Source organism: Myotis lucifugus, unplaced genomic scaffold (genome assembly GCF_000147115.1).
Source record: "Myotis lucifugus unplaced genomic scaffold, Myoluc2.0 scaffold_151, whole genome shotgun sequence".
Taxonomy (NCBI): domain Eukaryota; kingdom Metazoa; phylum Chordata; class Mammalia; order Chiroptera; family Vespertilionidae; genus Myotis; species Myotis lucifugus.
In genome coordinates, this window is record NW_005871199.1 from 1,680,607 (window position 1) to 1,698,390 (window position 17,784).

Sequence of the window (17,784 nt, forward strand, 5' to 3'; positions counted from 1 at the left end):
CTGCGGACTGGGGGGTCCCGGGTTCGATTCCGGTCAGGGGCATGTGCCTGGGTTGCGGGCACATCCCCAGTGGGAGGTGTGCAGGAGGCAGCTGATCGATGTTTCTCTCTATCTCTCTCCCTTCCTCTCTGTAAAAGGTCAATAAAAAATATTTAAAAAAATAAAAAAAATAAAAGAAACAGCATTTATTATAGCTGACACTTAAATTGTGTAGATATGACATAAATATTTTCATGTTTTATTGGGGGGGGGACTTATGTCCACACAAAAATCTGCACTCAGATATTTATAGCAGATTTATTCATATTTGCCAAAACTTGGAAGCCCTCAAGATGTCCTTCAGTGGGTGAATGGATAAATAAACTGTGGTACATCCAGACAATGGAATATTATTTGGCACTAAAAAGAAATGAGCTGTCAAACCAGGAAAAGACATGGAGGAACCTTAAATTCACATTACTAAATGAAAGAAGCCAATCTAAAAAGGCTATATACTATACAAGTCCAAAACAAGGCAAAACTATGGAGACACTAAAAAAATCAGGTTGGTAGGAGTTAGGGGAAGGAGGGATGAATAGGTAGAGCACAAAAGATTTTTAGGGCAGTGAAACTACTTTGTATGATACTATAATGGTAGATACATATCATTATACATCTGTCCAAACACTTGGAATGTACAACACCAAGAGTGAATCCTAATGTAAATTATGGTCGTTGCGTGATTATGATGTGTCAGTGTAGGTTCATCCTTTGTAACAAATGTGCCACTCTGATAGGGAATGTTGATAATGGGGGAGGCTATGCTTGTGTGGAAGCAGATGGTATATGGGAAATCTCTGTACCTTCTCAATTTTGCTGTGAACCTAAAACTGTTCTAAAGAAATAAAATCAAATTTTTGAAAAACATATCACCCTATACTTTACAGCTTCATCTTCACTATTGCTATAGTCTGAGGGTTGGACGTTCCACCCTCCCCCATTCAGATTTTGAAACCTAATCTCCATTGTGAAGGTATTTGGATGTGAGGCCTTATTAGATTAGGTTTCCAGGGTGGAGCCCTCATGAATGGGATTATTGCCCTTATAAAAGAGGCCCCCTTGGCCCTTCTACAAAAAGACATCCATCTATGAACCAGGAAGGGGTTCACACCAGGAACTGAATCTGCCAGATTCATGATCTTGGACTTCCCAACTTCCAGAACTGTGAAAAGTAAATTTCTGTTGTTTATAAACCACCCAGTTTATGTTATTTTGTTATAGCAGCCCAAACAGACTAAGCCATCTATACTCATACATAAACCTTATACTCAAAGCAACTAGTTTTCATGTTTCCAGAACATCCACACTTATCCTCTGCACTTTTTTACTCACTTTATAATTTTAACAGTCCCAGCTAACAAATTTTGGACACCGATTATATGTCAATGAATGTGTATTGTTATTAAGATTTTACAACACTATGAGGTAGGTACAATTCTTATCCTCATTTTATACAAGGGAAATTAAGGTTCTAAGAGACTATAAACTTGTTCAAGAGGACAGAACTGGTTGTTGACCTGGGATTGAACCTAGTTTTAAAAGTAGTGTTTTCCCACTGTCTGGAACTTCCTTCCCTTCTCTGCCTCTTGAAATCCTGTTCAAGCTTCATAGCCCATCTCAGAAGACACTTTTTTCAAAAAACCTTTTTAAATTTCCAACCAGATGTCTTTTTTTCAGCCTCTGCATTGCTTTGAGGCACTCTTGTGGCAGATCAGAGATTCCGGGTAGAGAGAAATCATACCCTTAATTTTCTACCTAATATTACAATTATGTATTTCTTTGCCATATAAGTCTACCTGTTAGCCCCCTAAGTACTGGAGTTATATATTACTCATCTTTGTATCCTCCACAGTATATAGTGCAATGATACAGTAGACAATAAGTATTTGCTGACAGTGTTTAAATTATTTCAACAGCCTTCATTCCAGTCTATCTTGAAATCTCATCCTGTATATATTGCCAAATTGTACACCTAAGGCATATTACTATCATGCTGTTTCCTAGAAATGCTTTCTGTTGCATTCCCATAATCTGACGCATCCTTGATCACTGTACTCAATTTAGAACAAATTTTAACTTTCAACCTCTACTGTAATCACGCTGGTCTTATGGGACTTTGACATTGCGCTAACTCCCTTCCATCACAGATTAGGAAATATTTGAATAATGTAGGAAAGGGAAATGAAAGCAGAATAAGGAAGGCTGACGCCTTCTCCGGGTTTTGAAATCATCATCTGTTAGCTTCCTGCACCCTAAAAGTGAGCTGCTTCTATTCTCTCCAAGGAACTATCTTATTTAGTTTTAAAGAAAAGGGACTCTGAATTTTAGGATAATATTGGTGCTAGTTTAATTCTCTGTTAATTTACCCAAGTGGTTAACTTTGTACTGGGAATTTAATACAATTTAATTTTAATTGTGATGTGTCACAATGAGGGCCTTTGGGTTCATCTTGTTTTGGATTCTCTGACTTCCTGGACTTGTATGTAAATTTCCTTCACCAATTAGGGAAGTTTTCTGTCATTTTTTCAAATAGGTTTTCAGTTTCTTGCTTTTTCTCGTCTCCTCCCAGCATCCCCATAATGTGCATGTTGGCACACTTAAAGTTGCGCCAGAAGCTCCTTTTTTTTCTTTTTATTGTTCTGACTGGGTGCTTTTTGCTTCCTTATATTCCAAATTACTGATTTGATTCTCAGTTTCATCTACTCTACTGTGGATTCCCTATAAATTATTCTTCATTTCAGTTAGTCTATTCTTCATTTCTGACTGGTTCTTTTTTTATAATTTTCATGTCCATTTTTATGCTGTTGAAGTTCTCATTAAGTTCATTGAACATCCTTATAACCAGTGTTTTGAACTCTGCATCTAGTAGATTTCTTCTCTTCATTTTTTTTTAATCTTCACCCAAGGATATTTTTCCCATTGGTTTTTTTTTATAAGTAGTGGGAGAGAGGGAGGAGGGGGAGAGAGAGAGAAACATCGACGTGAGAGAGACACATCAATTAGTTGCCTCCTGCACGCACCCTACTGGAGCCGGAGATCGAACCTGCAAACAAGGTACATGCCCTCGATCAGGAATCAAACCCATGGCCCTTTGGTCTATAGGCCAACACTCTAACCACTGAACAAACTGGCCAGGATAACTAGTGTCCATTTTGTTTAATTATTTTTCTGGAACTTTTCCTGTTTTTCATTTGGGGCCTCTTTCTTTGTCTCCTGATTTTGGCAGTTTCCCTGTACTTGTTTCTATGTATCAGGTAGAGCTACTGTATCTCCCAGGCTTGATAGAGTAGGCTAATGCAGTAGGTGTCCTGTAGGATCCAGTGGCACAGCCTCCCCATTCACCCAAGCTGGGTACTCGCGGTGTGCCCTCCATGTGGGTGAAAAGCCCTGGACGCCTAGTAATAACAACTGTAGGGTAGGACTTTGCCCCAGGGTGACCATTCCTCCCCTAGCATATCACTAAAAATAAACACAACAACATATAGGAAGAGAGTCTATTTGTTGCCCACATGTCCATACAAAAGGAAATTCTAAAGAATGCTCTTTAGGCAGAAGGGGAAATATTCCAAATCAAAATAACAGAACTGCATAGATTTGCTGGGTGGGGAGTCTGATATCTCTCAAGTTTGTCTTTGGTCCTTTCAAAGCTCAGAAAAAATACATGCTAATTGCTAACCATGCTCTCTCCTGCCTACACATTTAAATATGCTATTCTTTGGGTCTGGAATGCCTTTTTTCTAACACCCCATCTGCAAACACATACTCAAGCTTCAGAAAAGTTCAGGAGTCATTTTTCTGTGAAGGATCCTTCTTTGAAAAGAAGTAGAGTATGTGCAGTATTCATCACATGTCAACTTTCCTCCACTTCCTTGCATCTTCATTTTGTTCTTTACACCACTGCCAGAGGAATATTGCTAAAATACAGATCTGATCATGTCTCTCTCCTGCTCAAAAATGCCTTCTAAATGCCTGTGTATCTGTAAAATAATGTATATACTTCCTGGGACATGGGAGGCATTCAAGGCCTTCCATGATTCTTCTCCAACCTATTTTTCTCACCTCAGCTCTATCATGTATGTCTTTGCATCCTATACTTGAGCCACCCCAGCCCTCACCATTCACACACACAATTCTCTCAGTGCCTTTGTTCACTGAGAACCTTTGGCCTGATATGCCTTCTCTCCTCCCACTCCACTCCCCATCTGTCTTCTCTGCCCATTCAGAACTTCCAAAGCTCTGTTCTCAATGAAACCTCATCTAAAGTCCCATTAAGAATGAATGACTCACCCTGACCGGTTTGGCTCAGTGGATAGAGCGTCGGCCTGGGGACTGAAGCGTCCCGGGTTCGGTTCCAGTTGGGGGCATGTACCTTGGTTGCAGGCACATCCCCAGTGGGGTGTGTGTGGGAGGCAGCTGATTGATGTTTCTCTCTCATTGATGTTTCTAACTCTCTATCCCTCTCCCTTCCTCTCTGTAAAAAATCAATAAAACATTAAAAAAAAAAGAAAAAAGAATGAATGACTTGGTTGAAACAGCCCCAGTGAAATTGAAACGGCCCCAGTGAGGCTGAAACGGCCCCAGTGAGGTTGAGACGGCCCCGGTGAGGCTGAGACAGCCCCGGTGAGGTTGAGACAACCCCTGTGAGGCCGGGATGGCCCCTGAGAGGCTGGGACGGCCCCAGTGAGGTTGAAACGACCCTGGTGAGGTTGAGACGGCCCCGGTGAGGTTGAGATGACCCCGGTGAGGTTGAGACGGCCCCTGTGAGGCTGGGACAGTCCCTGTGTGGCTGGGATGGACCCTGTGAGGTTGAAACGGCCCCTGCGAGGCTGTGACGGCCCCTGGGAAGCCGAGAAAAATACCACATGATCTCACTCATTTATGGATAATAAAGACCATTATAAACTGATGAACAAAAATAGATACAAAGGCAGAGCAGCATTGAACGGACTATCAAACTACAGTGGGAAACCTGGGGAGGGTTGGGGGGGATAAGAGATCAACCAAAGGACTTGTATGCATGCATATAAGAATAACCAATGGACACAAGACACTGGGGGGTAGGGAAGGCCGGGGGAATGTCAAGGGGGGGAAAAAAGGAGACATGTGTAATACTCTTTGTAATACTTTAGGAAATAAAACACAATTAAATTTAAAAAAATGAATGACTCATTTCTAAACTTGCATAATTAGTATTTATTTCATTATGGTTGTTATTATTAGTTGTTTGTATGTCTGTCACTAGTCTATACTATTCTTAAAGTCCGGGCTGTGTCTTACTAATATATTTCATCATCATGCCTTTAAAATACACTGCATAACACATGGTAATAAATATTTACATATAAAAATAAATGATTTTGCATAGAATAAAATTAAATACTGCCTGACATATGGTTAGCATTTTCTTTGAATTCTTTCTAGTGGTAAGAATGAGGATTTTGTGAAAAATGGTAAAACCAGTTAGGCAGATTTATTACTAGCCTGCTAAATTCTTTTAGAATTAACACTGCTTGGAAACTATTATAAAGAGTTTCCATTAAAAAAAAAATTTCCAATAGAGTGATGAAGGCCTGGATGGAGGGTGGAGGGGGTCAATGGAAAAAAAACATAAACTAACAAAGGGGACAATTGTAATACTTTCAACAATAAAGAAAAAAATAAAAATAAGTAAAAATTTTTTTTTAGTTTCAATTTCCTCTCTTGGTGACAGCATAAGTTTCAGTTCTAGAACTTCAGAGGGCCCTAAGATATTTTTCAAGGCCCAAGTATTATGTGCCCCTAAATCTGGTTCCCCTAAAATGGAATTAAATATTGAAATCTCATTATATCCATTTAATTCCTGAAATTTAGTACAGTTCTTAGTACAGAGCACTTAATAGAAGTTGGCTAAAGGAATGAACAAATAAATGAATTAAGATGAATTATTTATATTATGATCTCTCCAAACAAACTATGAGCACATCAAGTATAAGAATATGTTTTATTCACCTTTTTGTCTCCAGCACCTAGGACAGTATCCAACACAAAATGAGTTGCTACCAAATAGCTATTTATTAAGTTATAGACAAGATAAATACTAGGTTTACTTAAAAAATGCAAAGAAGGAAAAAGAAAACACATTTCTTGTATCATGTTAACTTGTACCAAAAACTGATAAATAGATTTATGAACTGGAGTGCATAATAATTGGGGGGAAATTCCTACTGTGGTCACAGTGAAAAATAAAGGCTTTGGGTGGAGAGAAGGAAAGTAATAGGAGTGTTGCCTGACGCACAAACAAATGAGGAGACTGAATGGACAATCTCTGTATTACTGCATCTGCTTCAAGAAAGGCATACCACTCCCTTCCAAAGTACATCACTTCATTGCACCATCATGGAAGGAATGGACGAGCAGGATAGGGTTGGCTGGCTGAAGTCACATCTTGGGGAAGCTGGCCAGGTTGGCAATGCCACAGGCATTGTTCTTATTCCGAGCCATGAGGATATAGCCTTTGTTTCCCCAGTTCTCTCCCCAGCTGTAGGACCAATCAAGAAAAATACTTAGTACCCTCACTTACACATTAAAACATTAAGTATTGTGCTAGGAACTAATGGCATACAAAATAAATAAGACAGTTTTTACCTTTAAAAAGTTTAAAGTCAAGAAATGGAAGGCCTAATACTATAGGTCTCAAAGGTAGGAGAGATTGCTTCGAATCAAGAGGAACAAAAAGACTTAATGTAAGAGGTAGCATTTGAGCTGAGCCCAAAGGCTGGATAGAGTTGGGGCCTGTGGAAATGGGATGCCAGTGGAGGAGTGTTAAATGAGTAACAGAGGCAGGAAAGCATGGGACATGTGTTACAGTCTTATGACTGAAAAGTAGGGTGCTTGACAGGGGAGAAGTATGTCTGGTAAGGTAGTTCGAGATGAAGTTGAGTTATTTTTACTTCCAGGCTAAAGACTTGGACTCTGTGGTCCATCACAGTGGAGGAGACACTGAAAGTTTCTGATTGGGAGAGTAATGTAATCTGATTTGTGCTTTAGGAAGAGTAATCTTGAAAACATGAGTCTAGAGCAGCCGTGGGCAAACTACGGCCCGCGGGCCAGATCTGGCCTGTTTGAAATGAATAAAACTAAAAAAAAAAAAAAGATCGTACCCTTTTATGTAATGATGTTTACTTTGAATTTATATTAGTTCACACAAACACTCCATCCATGCTTTTGTTCCGGCCCTCCAGTCCAGTTTAAGAACCCATTGTGGCCCTCGAGTCAAAAAGTTTGCCCACCCCTGGTCTAGAGCATAAGAAAGAAGGGAGAGGCTGAAGTTGGTGATTTGAGTTTGGGAATAAAAACCATAGGAGAAATGAATGAAGCTATGAGAATGGATGAGGTTGCTAAGGAAATAAGTGGAGAGAATGGAAGACTGGAGGGAGGGGAGGAGAGAGGGAGAGTGATTGACTGACAAATGTAGTGTTCCCATCATTACCTGTTTTTAATTATCCAGTGCTTTTTTCCCTTCTGGATCCCATATCCCACTGCCAAAACCGCATGGTTCAGATTATCGCTATTGCAGTTTTCATCGTAATACACACCTAGGAAACAATCAATCAAAGTAAAGCTTTCTGTAATCCCAGGGGCACCCTGTGGGGTCTCCCACTCTCGGTGACCTTTGTAGAATCCATCCCAGTCAGAAGGGCTTACATCAGAGATGCTCTGTGCCAAGGCAGCTGGTAGTTTCTCTCTGGCAGACTCAGTGTGAATATGGAAACGAAGTACTAAAAATGCTGAGTGCCCTTTGAGAAGCTGCCAAGCCCACATCATAAGTTGACTGTGTTCCATAGGAGCAGCTCCTTACCTTTGCTATAAAACTGAAAGGAGCTCAGGCTTGCATCAATGGCCACTGAGATGGGTCCCACTCGGGCCACTGCTTTCTTCAGGGCTTTCTCGTTCCCCTCAGGGATCTCTTTGTACCCTCTGCACTTAGCTGCCTTGCCTGTTGGATTGTACATACAACTTTCATCCTGCGGGGGAATAAAAGAAAATGGTTGAAAAAGGACTAGGACAAAGCAACAGGCGATGAATTGGTGAGTGAGAAACTCTACCAACGTTTAAATGATGTTAGTGAATTAACAGGGTCAGTGACTGGTCTTTAGAGAGGTCTGTTCTCTCCGCCATTTTAGAGCACTGTGAAAAAGTGAACACCTTGCACCATATACAAAAATCAGCTTCAGGTAGTTTTAAAATATAAATATGAAAGCAAACACTGTAAAACCTAAAAAACAGATAAAGAAAGAATTTTTTATTACCTCAGTGTAAAGATTTCTGAAATAACATTTTTCAAAAAGCACGTATCATCTTCTGGCCCTATAATATGTGTGAGCTTGGGGGGGGGGCTGCCATTATTATTAATATTTAGATTTTTTTGAGCATTTTATTGCAGCAGACATCATTTCAGATGACTAAACATGAACGAATAAACTCATTGTTATTGAATTTTTAAAGGAATAAACTACAAAGGAAAACATTAATAATTTTACTACACTAAAATTAAGAGTGAAAAGACAAAAATCAACCTACAATACACATAATATTAGTATCCAAATATATTTTTTAAATCCCTAAAAATCAGTAAGAAAGAGAAAAATAACCGAATTAAAATGGGCAAAAGATATAAACATTCAATGCACTGAAGAAATGCAGATGGCCACATAAACACACCGATGAAGATGTGAGACGTTCCGTCAAGATGGCGGAGTCAGTAGACACTGTGCTCACCTCTTCCCACGACCACATCAAAATTCCAACTAAGTTATAGAACAACCACCCTTGAGAATCACCTGAAGACTAGATAAACAGAACTCCTGTAACTAAGGATATAGAGAAGCCACATCAAGACTGAATGTTAACTGTAATTGAAAAGTAAGTTTTTTAAAAAGATGTAAATCAATGGGATTTCTTATACACTGAATGTGGGAATATAAATTTTTCCAAATACTTTGGTAAAAATATTTGATATGATCTATCTAGCAAAGTTGAAGATGTAAATAACTTAAGACTTAGTTCTTGCATTTATGCGTAGAAGACGTGTCTGGCAATGTTTGCAGCAGATAAACAGATCTGGTAGATAAATGTCGGCTCTGCTACAAAACTAGTGGTATGAATTTGAATATGCTGTTTTACCTCGTGCCAGTTTCCTCTTACAAAGTGAGGATACATCTACCTTATAGGGCTGTTGAGATTAAATGAGAAAATGCACCAAGCACATGGCTTAGCACATAGTAGCCATCACTGTCATTACTAAAACTGGTTATCCCTTCTTCAAAGACTCCTGTTGCAAAGACCCCATATTATATTATCAACCCCATGTCTATAAAAAGCCCTCAGAATTTCTTCATTTTAGATAAGAAAGATCTGCTTCCTATTGCTAAAGGGTCTTATAGGAGGAAGTGAGTTGACCTCTAAAATTACAACAAATATGAAGCAACTTGTTTTTCTTTCATTTTATACATGGTAACTTACACAACTTGCTTAAGTGTTCCCAGAACCCACACTGAGATCATACAAAATAAAGCCACATGATTTGTGAAATTAGATTTGTGATGAAAGTGGGAGTTGAACAGAGGGTTATAGAGACCTTCTCAGAGATCTATGGAATAGCCTATCCCCCGTTTCCCCCCACTCCCCCAGGGCACAGAGGCAGATGGGATCTATGGTAGCCTAAACTCCCCAAATTCTCCCAGAATGTGGGAATCTTCTTGGCCTCAGTGGACAATTTTCCCAGTAAGAAAGCAGAATAAGGTAACAGAACAGAAAACAAGATTTCTGGAATTGTTTCTAGTACAAAATATCATGCTGGGGCAGGAGGATCCATTACAGAGCTGGGTGGGACCGTCTCACCTGTCCCACATACGGGTAGGCATCTTCGGAGTCAATGCCCCGGTTCCTTTGCACATACTGGAAGGCATTGGTCATGTAGCCCCCTCCGCAGCCATCATTCTCAGACACACAATCCACCAGGTTTTGGGGACTCAGATTTAAGAGTTTACCAGTTTTCTTCATGAGTTGACCCTCCAGGGCACCCACAGAGCTAAAAGCCCAACAGGAACCACATTGACCCTGAGAGGCATAACAGAGAAACTATCAGTCATTGTTACTCACGTTTTTTGTTTTTTTCACCTCTACTTGCCTGATGAAATTCCACAGATTTTATAAATTCCAGTATACATGTCTCCTTTGCTGTGAAAGCTTCCTATTTCCCTTCATTTAACATTTGTTGCATTGTTCTATTGCTGTTATTGCTATTGATAACTTTTGTTACTATTGTTCCGTTAGCTGTAGTATAGCAGAGTACTGACTTTGTAACCCCTTAGATATGGGACCTTGAGTAAGTTATTAACCTCTTTTTGCCTCAGTTTCCTTATCTGTAAAATGTGGATAATAAAAGTGCTAGCTATCATTAGTGTTTCTTAAGATAGGTGCTAATTTTTTCTATTTTTTATTTTTATTATTATTTTTTGGTCCTTACCTAAGGATATGTTTTTCATTGATTCTAGAGAGAGAAGAAGGGAGAGGAGAGAGAGGGAGAGAAACATCGATGTGAGAAATATCCATTGGTTGCCTCCCGTACGCCTCAATAGAGGATCAAGCCTGCATGCAACCTGGGCATGTGCCCTGACTGGTAATCAAACCTGTGAGCTTTCAGTGCATGGGACATTACTCCAACCAACTGAGCCACACTGGTCAGGGTTTTCTTTCTATTTTTTAAGATGGAGGATTTCTTGGGGACACAAGTGTGTCTTAGTCATCTTGAATCTCTACTGCCTAGCACATACTGGTAAGTTCTGGAAAAAAAATGTATTTGTTGAATGAATGTTAAATCAGTTGTTCATCTAGTTGACACATACAATTAACATTGTTAAGGTTGTGGGAAAACTGGCATTCTCCTGCTGATAAGAATGTAAGATAGTAAAACCTTTTTGGAAAGGATCTATTCATTTTAATTTGAGCATTTATTTTGCATATTTGTATATGGATACGAAAATATATGCACAAGGTGCTTACACTATTTGTAAAAAGGAAAACGCAGAAACAACCTAAAGCCCTGGCCAGTGTTTCTCAATGATTAGAGCGTTGGCCTGCACACCAAAGGGTTGAGGGTTCGATTCCTGGTCAAGGGCATGTATCTAGGTTGCAGGTTTGATCCTCTGCCTGGGTTGGGGCATTGTGAGGGAGGTAACCAATTGATGTCTCTCTCACATCATTTTCTCTCTTTCTCTCTTTCCTCCTCTCTTCCCCCCTTCTACTCTCTCTAAAAATCAATGGAAAAAATATTCTCAGGTGAGGATTAACAAAAAAAACCTAAATGTTCAAAAATAGATGAGTTGCCGAAACCGGTTTGGCTCAGTGGATAGAGCGTCAGCCTGCAGACTGAAAGGTCCCAGGTTCGATTCCGGTCAAGGGCATGTACCTGGGTTTCGGGCACATCCCCAGTAGGAGATGTGCAGGAGGCAGCTGATCGATGTTTCTCTCTCATCGATGTTTCTAACTCTCTATCTCTCTCCCTTCCTCTCTGTAAAAAATCAATAAAATATATAAAAAAAATAGATGAGTTAAATGATGGAATAGGCTATTAGCATGAGGAGAGGTAACCTTAATTCCTCACCCCCTTCCTAATGACCTCGTATCTTAAGAACAAAGAAACAGAAAAAGGAAGAGGTCATGCCAGCTTACATACCCATCCCCAGGAGACAGGAGGGTACCTGATTTTTGACAGGAGTAACATATCCCTTCTTTCGATAATCAATGGAGTCTGGGGCTTTGCCTTCCCAGTCTGGGATATAGAGGGTGTCGTTACTGCGAGAATGGGATGGAGGTACTCTGAGTCCAGTCATCTTTTGAACCACCTCTTCACTGGTCTGGGACAAAGAAGAGAGAGGCCAGGCATAATCAGGAAACTAAGGCAAACAGGACAGGTAGGACAAGAGCTGAGGTTCACTCACCATGTCCCCCAAGTGGTTCATTGCCAGTTCATATGTATGGACACCAAGAGAGGCCTCAAGATTATGGATGGAAATATGCTTCAGGTTTTTTTCCCAAATTAAACGCCGGGAGATTTCATCCACCTAAATAGAGCATCGTCAGTACTGGCATAGACTGGGTTCTGTGTGCAAAGTTACATATGTAATATTATGGAGGTATTTAGGAGAAAAGATAAAACTTACAATAATAGAGAGTATACAATCTACTTTGGGAAATGATCATGGGATTATTAAGAACATGCAAGAAGAAATATACAAGCATATTCAAATAATAGAATGCAAAGATCTGGAGAGATGTACAGAAAACTTGCTTATGGATTAATAGCATTAATTTGAGAAGTCTTCCCAAAAGAAAAATATTAAGAAAAGTAGGGATAGGATGTGATGGTGACTTGAGGAGTAGGAATAAAAACTATATGTTAACAGCTGGGGAACAAGGGCAGGTTTGCTTGGTTGGAGTGGTTCAAGTGTTTGGATAGAAGGAGTCTGGAACCTAGGACTGGAAGTCTCACTTAGCCCTCCCACCATGCTCCCCTCCGGGTCCCCAGGCACCTTGCTGTTATACTGCTTCTGGTAGGTCTTCTTCCATAGCTCCCACTGGGTGTCCAGTATCTCCTCAGGGTATAGAGCAAAGCTCACCACGGGCAGCAGCAACATTAGAACCTTGAGCTCCCACATCCTGAGGAATGGGATAATTAGGGGCAACTCTTCTGTTCGCCAAGAAAGTCCTAGCCTGGCTCAGGAGGAAATACTCGGAGCCATCTTCCCAGACAGGTGGTTCTCAACCTTTGGCAGTCATAGACTCTTTTGAGAAGCTAATAAAAATTTGCAAGCCACTATATAATCCCTCGCACCAGAAAAAATGCATGCACACACAATAATTCTGGGGAGTTCATGAGCCTAAAGTGAAGAACCTCTTCCTATCGACTATGAGGCAAAGGAAAATTGGGCTTCATGAAGAAGATAGAAAAACAACTGAAGGTGATTTCCATATGATAAACCTGATTGTCAGGAGGAGTCTGGGTTTGGATGGGGTGCAGATACTTCTGGTGCTAAGTATTTTGACCTAGGGAGATTCCATACACACACAACTTGCACTGACAACCCGAAACAGGGTAGAAAATGGACAATCATCATGGGCTCAGCACCTGTCTCCTCCCATATCCCTAGGAGATTAAAAAAGATGGACAAGGTTACGTAGATAAGTGCAGGGCAGATGATGGTGGTTGGATAATACGCAAAAGGGAAGACTGCCCGCCACATTTTGCTTCCTGGTCATTTAAGGCATTCTTCTTTTCCGTGCCCAAGTTCGGATATTTTTCTAGACCTTGCCAGGAGAGGACAAGGGAAAAGTTGACAGTTTTTCCTATTCTCTAACTATGAGAAAATATTTTACTGTCTCCTTAGTCTTATGCATTTCTTCTTTCTTTCTCTTCCTGCTCCCTCCTCAGGCAGGAAACTGTCCTAATTTAAACCAGCTGCTTTGGGCAGGAAGGTTTTTTTATTTTTCTGACAACGAAAACCTCTGTGACTGCCCCACAAGACAAAAAGCCTCAGAACCAAAGTTTGCTAAAAGAATGTAAGACAGTAAAGCAATGTTCTATGACCAAATACACAGCTTTTCCGTAGTTTGCTCTAGCTTCACTCCTTGCAGTGGCTTAATTACGTGTCCTCCATTTTAAGAACAAGTTACAGTCTGTAGCAAGTCATACAGCTTTCATAAGTTTTGAATTTATAATCCACTTTTATGTAATCTTTGCAAACTGGCAAATATACAGCAGGGCATTTAATGTGTGGAGTGTTACGGGCTTTGGGCTGTCTCAGAGTAGCAAGTTCTGAGCTGCCACCTCCCTGTACCACTCCACTTCCCACTATGTTAACCCTTTTGGTACCTTTGGCCAAAACAAAAAACCCCAGAGGCTACTCTAAGTGAAGCATGGGTAAAGGCTTCCTATATTTTTGCTTTTACTAACAACCATGTATACATACAAGTCATAGAAGTAATCCTAAACATTTCCAGGCAGATTTTATTTGGCCAGGAAATGACCTAAGAAGGGCATCATTGTTTTCATGCACAGAGCCTACAAAGTTCATTTTGATCCCCAAGTCACTACATCCCTAACACCCCTAAAACGTAGAACTGGAAGGAAAGAAAAACCAAGAACTAGGAAGTTGAAAATGTTACCTGCTGATGGGAATCTGTTCTCTGGGCTCGTTTCTGCAGGGAAGTGTCGATAATGTGGGCGGATGCCTAGGATTGCTGGATTTATTCCATCAGAATTGCGGAAGTCAGCTCCAGCTGTTGGCTGGAAAATTTGGACAGGGGAGGGAGGCGGAGATAGAAATGCTGAGAAGGGGGATTAGGGAGGAGGGAAAGAGACATCGAATCTGCAGTGTTTCTGTATGCAAGTGGAGTGAGCCAGGGTGGAGAGCTGCTTTTACATCGAGGACAGACAAAAATAGACCTCAATACACAGTACCCAAGTCAGGGCTTATCTTCTCTCGGTATCTTTCCCATCGTTATTATACTGGAGGATTATATTTTCCTATTACCCATCTCTCCAACTTTAAACCTTGTTTTTGAATTTGTGTCTGAGATGAATAAAAACAAAAGGCTAGAAGAATATAGAAGACAAGCCATAGGCTTCAAAATCATTTGTATTTTATAAGCTTGTTGGCTGTTGTCACTGCTTCTATGCATAGGAATAGCTCTCTCAGCCTAATACAGTTGTGCTGAGGAAGGATATGCCCAGAAAGTCCAGATGAAACCAGTTCTAAAAGTAACAAAAATCAGTATTCTTAGGAATTTATGACAGCACATGAATCAATGCCATGGCACTGACAAACTCACATGTGACTTATTTGTTGCTGAACTCCGATGGTGGGATGCCTGATGAACATTATCTGTCTCAATTACTAAAATCCCCAACCGAGGTCCAGTCATATGAGCTTCTCCACATACTTCCCCCGATATCCAGGCATGTGACAGATCATGAGCCACACTCCCAAACTCCATATTCTTCCATAAACGGATGTGGGGGAAGAGGAAAAGGGTCCTTGGAACAGAAATGGTAATACGTGGGATCTAGATTCAGTGTCTGGTGGATTACATAATAGACTCTCAAGAACACAGGCTTATGCCTATGCATTGTAAGATTTGCTAATGAACCTAGAGGGAAACCAGGTCCAAACCTGAATAATTTAAATTTCCCTACCCCTAATTCCTTTCCATCCGGAAGAGGGGGACGTGCTGGGGGGAAGAAATCCAGATGTGTCCAACTCGTCTCCAGTCCCAATTCTCCCCTCTCACAAGGACGTTGGCATTCCCCAACCCCATCCCACCCCACGGTCAGATGTCCCTAACTTCACTCAGAATGAGTCAGGATCAGGAGGACAGCCGAGGAATGCTGAGTGATCAGAGCCCTATGATTTCCCATTTCTGAAATTATAGACACATTGTGCTTTATGTTTGTATATTTGGCGCTAAAGCTATGGATTCAACTAGTTGTGGTGAGTCTGTTGTTTATGAGCTGCAAAGGAATAATAAAGCCGCAATCAAGATGACACAACACAAAGTTTACAAAAGGAAAAATATTGTTTTTAAAATACTTGCTACATGTCATTGTTTTTGCCACTGTAAGGCTCAGCACAGATGCCAGCAGTACAGAAATGGCCAACAAGAAAAAAAAACAATCAAAAATAAAACCCTGAAGGAAAAGCAGAAACAAAACCCCCAGAGCATCTTCTCCCTCCCTTCCCCGCCCCTCCCCCAAAGCCCTATAATAACTATACAATATTATAGTCTTGATCACATTTAGAAACAGGCGATTATTAAAAAACAAGGACTTTATTGGAAACTCAACATTTTGGTTTCTTAAATTGTGATATAAATATATATGTATACTGTATGTGTGCACATAGAATAAAAAAATAAACTGTCCCCTTTCCACTCCAATACCTGGCACCAGACTGGAGACAAAAGGGAGGGAAACCCCGTAATGACATTCTCTGAGCCTCTCCAAGGCCATCTGTGCTCCTCAGTCCCCTATGGCTACATTTAAAATGTCTTCTTATTAATTCAGTCTTGCACTTACAATACTGGCCTGAGCCAATTAAAAAAAAAAAGGCTGATACACATGACTGTTACCTGAGGAAGGTAAAGAGTGATAGTAGTAACCTGTATCCACATTTATATGGCTATAATTAATTAATAAGTGACCCTGTTGGGATGGGAGTCCAGGCCCCATTCTATCACATGGATTCATTACACTTGCACTACAAAGCAAAATCCAATCTCAAGACTGAGAGGGAGCAAAGAAGAAAGAGTTATAGGTCAGAAAAGACCTAAATCTCAGTTTCTTGCCAGACTGGATACTTTGAGAATGGGATGAGAGGCTATTTTGCAAGAAGGCTGGTATTTGGTTCAAACTGCACCAGTGAGGGTTTTCACTGGGACTACTAACCCAAGAAGTTGAGTTTCCATGCAGAAATAACCTCCACGGAACACACATATGTAATTCTGACAAAAATGCAGCATTATCCTTATGGCCAAGTATGGGGTTTCTGAAAGTGTTTATCCTGCCAGCCAATTTCTGTAATGTTTGCAGATCTTCCATATAAGGTGAGAGCACCAAAAGCAGGAACGACCCAGTTTTATCACTAAATATGTCTGATGACAGACAAACCATATCAACAGAAAATGTTATATTATCTGCTTAGAGTTGCATATTGGCTGGGCACAGATGTAAGTACAGCAAAGACATTTATTTAAATACTCTTTGGCTGCAATACTAAGTAGAAAATACCTGGAAGATTTAACTCCTTAGGATTCTTTGAAAAACACAGAGAAAGACATAGATAAAATCTGGGACAAATTTTGCATAACTCCCTAATAGGGAGAAAGAAATACACAAAGAAATACATGTACACACACACACACACACACACACACACACACACACACACACTTCTCTCTCATTTCCTCACTCACATTTCTTTCCAGAGGAACTGCTCACAGGCAGCAGAAAGAACATATTCTCACTTCCTAAAGCCCCATATATACCTACCATGTTTCATGGTCCTCAAATATGAGGACATTTCTCCTCTCCCCCGCCTTATTCAGAATTTCTTTCCAAAAACAAGCCACAGTACAAGGCAAATAGTGGACATCAGGTTCTCTAATCTGTCCCTTGACCCTAGCAGAAATCACCTCTGTACAAATTTCTGGTCAGGAGACATAAGGCAAGGCATTTTTAACTTCACCCAGCCTTAATTTTTCAAACGGTCCACAAAACCTTGAGGATTTACTCCATCTCATCTATAAATTATGTCAGAGAGGCAGGAGGGCAAGGGAAAGGCCAGAAGTGAAAGGGGGTACACATTAGGGGTGAGGGAAGGGAGGGGAGAGGAACTTTTATTCTGTTTACAGAAAGATTTGTTTTTTAAAAACAAATGGTATTTTTCTCTCCCCCACCCCTTTATCCTCACCCCAATAGTTCTATTCTGAAAAGGAGGGAAACATAGTTAGATCAGGAAATTCTTCATTGTTGTAGCTGTTGCCCTGGTCTCCCAACATGGACAGCATCTCCTAATAAGAGAAAAATAAGTTGGGTCACACACCTTGATCCCTTACATTTATCAAGCTCCCTTCCCAACATTCCCCTGAACCACCATTCCTGTCCCCAAAGAGTTTCTGCTGTGCTGAGTTCTCTTAGCTTTCCTTAGT

At 40.5% G+C, this 17,784-nt stretch overlaps 2 protein-coding genes across 7 annotated transcripts in view; both read right to left on the minus strand.

The window, feature by feature from the left end:
• Window positions 1-6,000: 6,000 nt before the first annotated feature.
• Window positions 6,001-14,435, minus strand: CTSK (cathepsin K). The gene is made up of 8 exons (XM_014461281.2): window positions 14,245-14,435; window positions 12,612-12,738; window positions 12,021-12,143; window positions 11,781-11,936; window positions 9,919-10,137; window positions 7,877-8,042; window positions 7,508-7,613; window positions 6,001-6,556 (listed from the first exon to the last, which is right to left on the minus strand). The coding sequence occupies exons 2-8, from the start codon at window positions 12,735-12,737 to the stop codon at window positions 6,457-6,459; spliced, it is 996 nt and encodes a 331-aa protein (XP_014316767.1). The 5' UTR covers window position 12,738; window positions 14,245-14,435; the 3' UTR covers window positions 6,001-6,456.
• A 1,200-nt stretch (window positions 14,436-15,635) lies between these two features.
• The window catches only part of ARNT (aryl hydrocarbon receptor nuclear translocator), a 54,615-nt gene continuing 52,466 nt past the window's right edge, over window positions 15,636-17,784 (minus strand). For all 6 annotated transcript variants that reach the window (XM_014461278.2, XM_006095225.3, XM_023759163.1 and 3 more), the window contains one exon: window positions 15,636-17,646. In XM_014461278.2, the coding sequence (XP_014316764.1) occupies window positions 17,557-17,646 (90 nt within the window). In that variant the 3' untranslated portion in view covers window positions 15,636-17,556. The remainder of the gene's footprint in view (window positions 17,647-17,784) is intronic.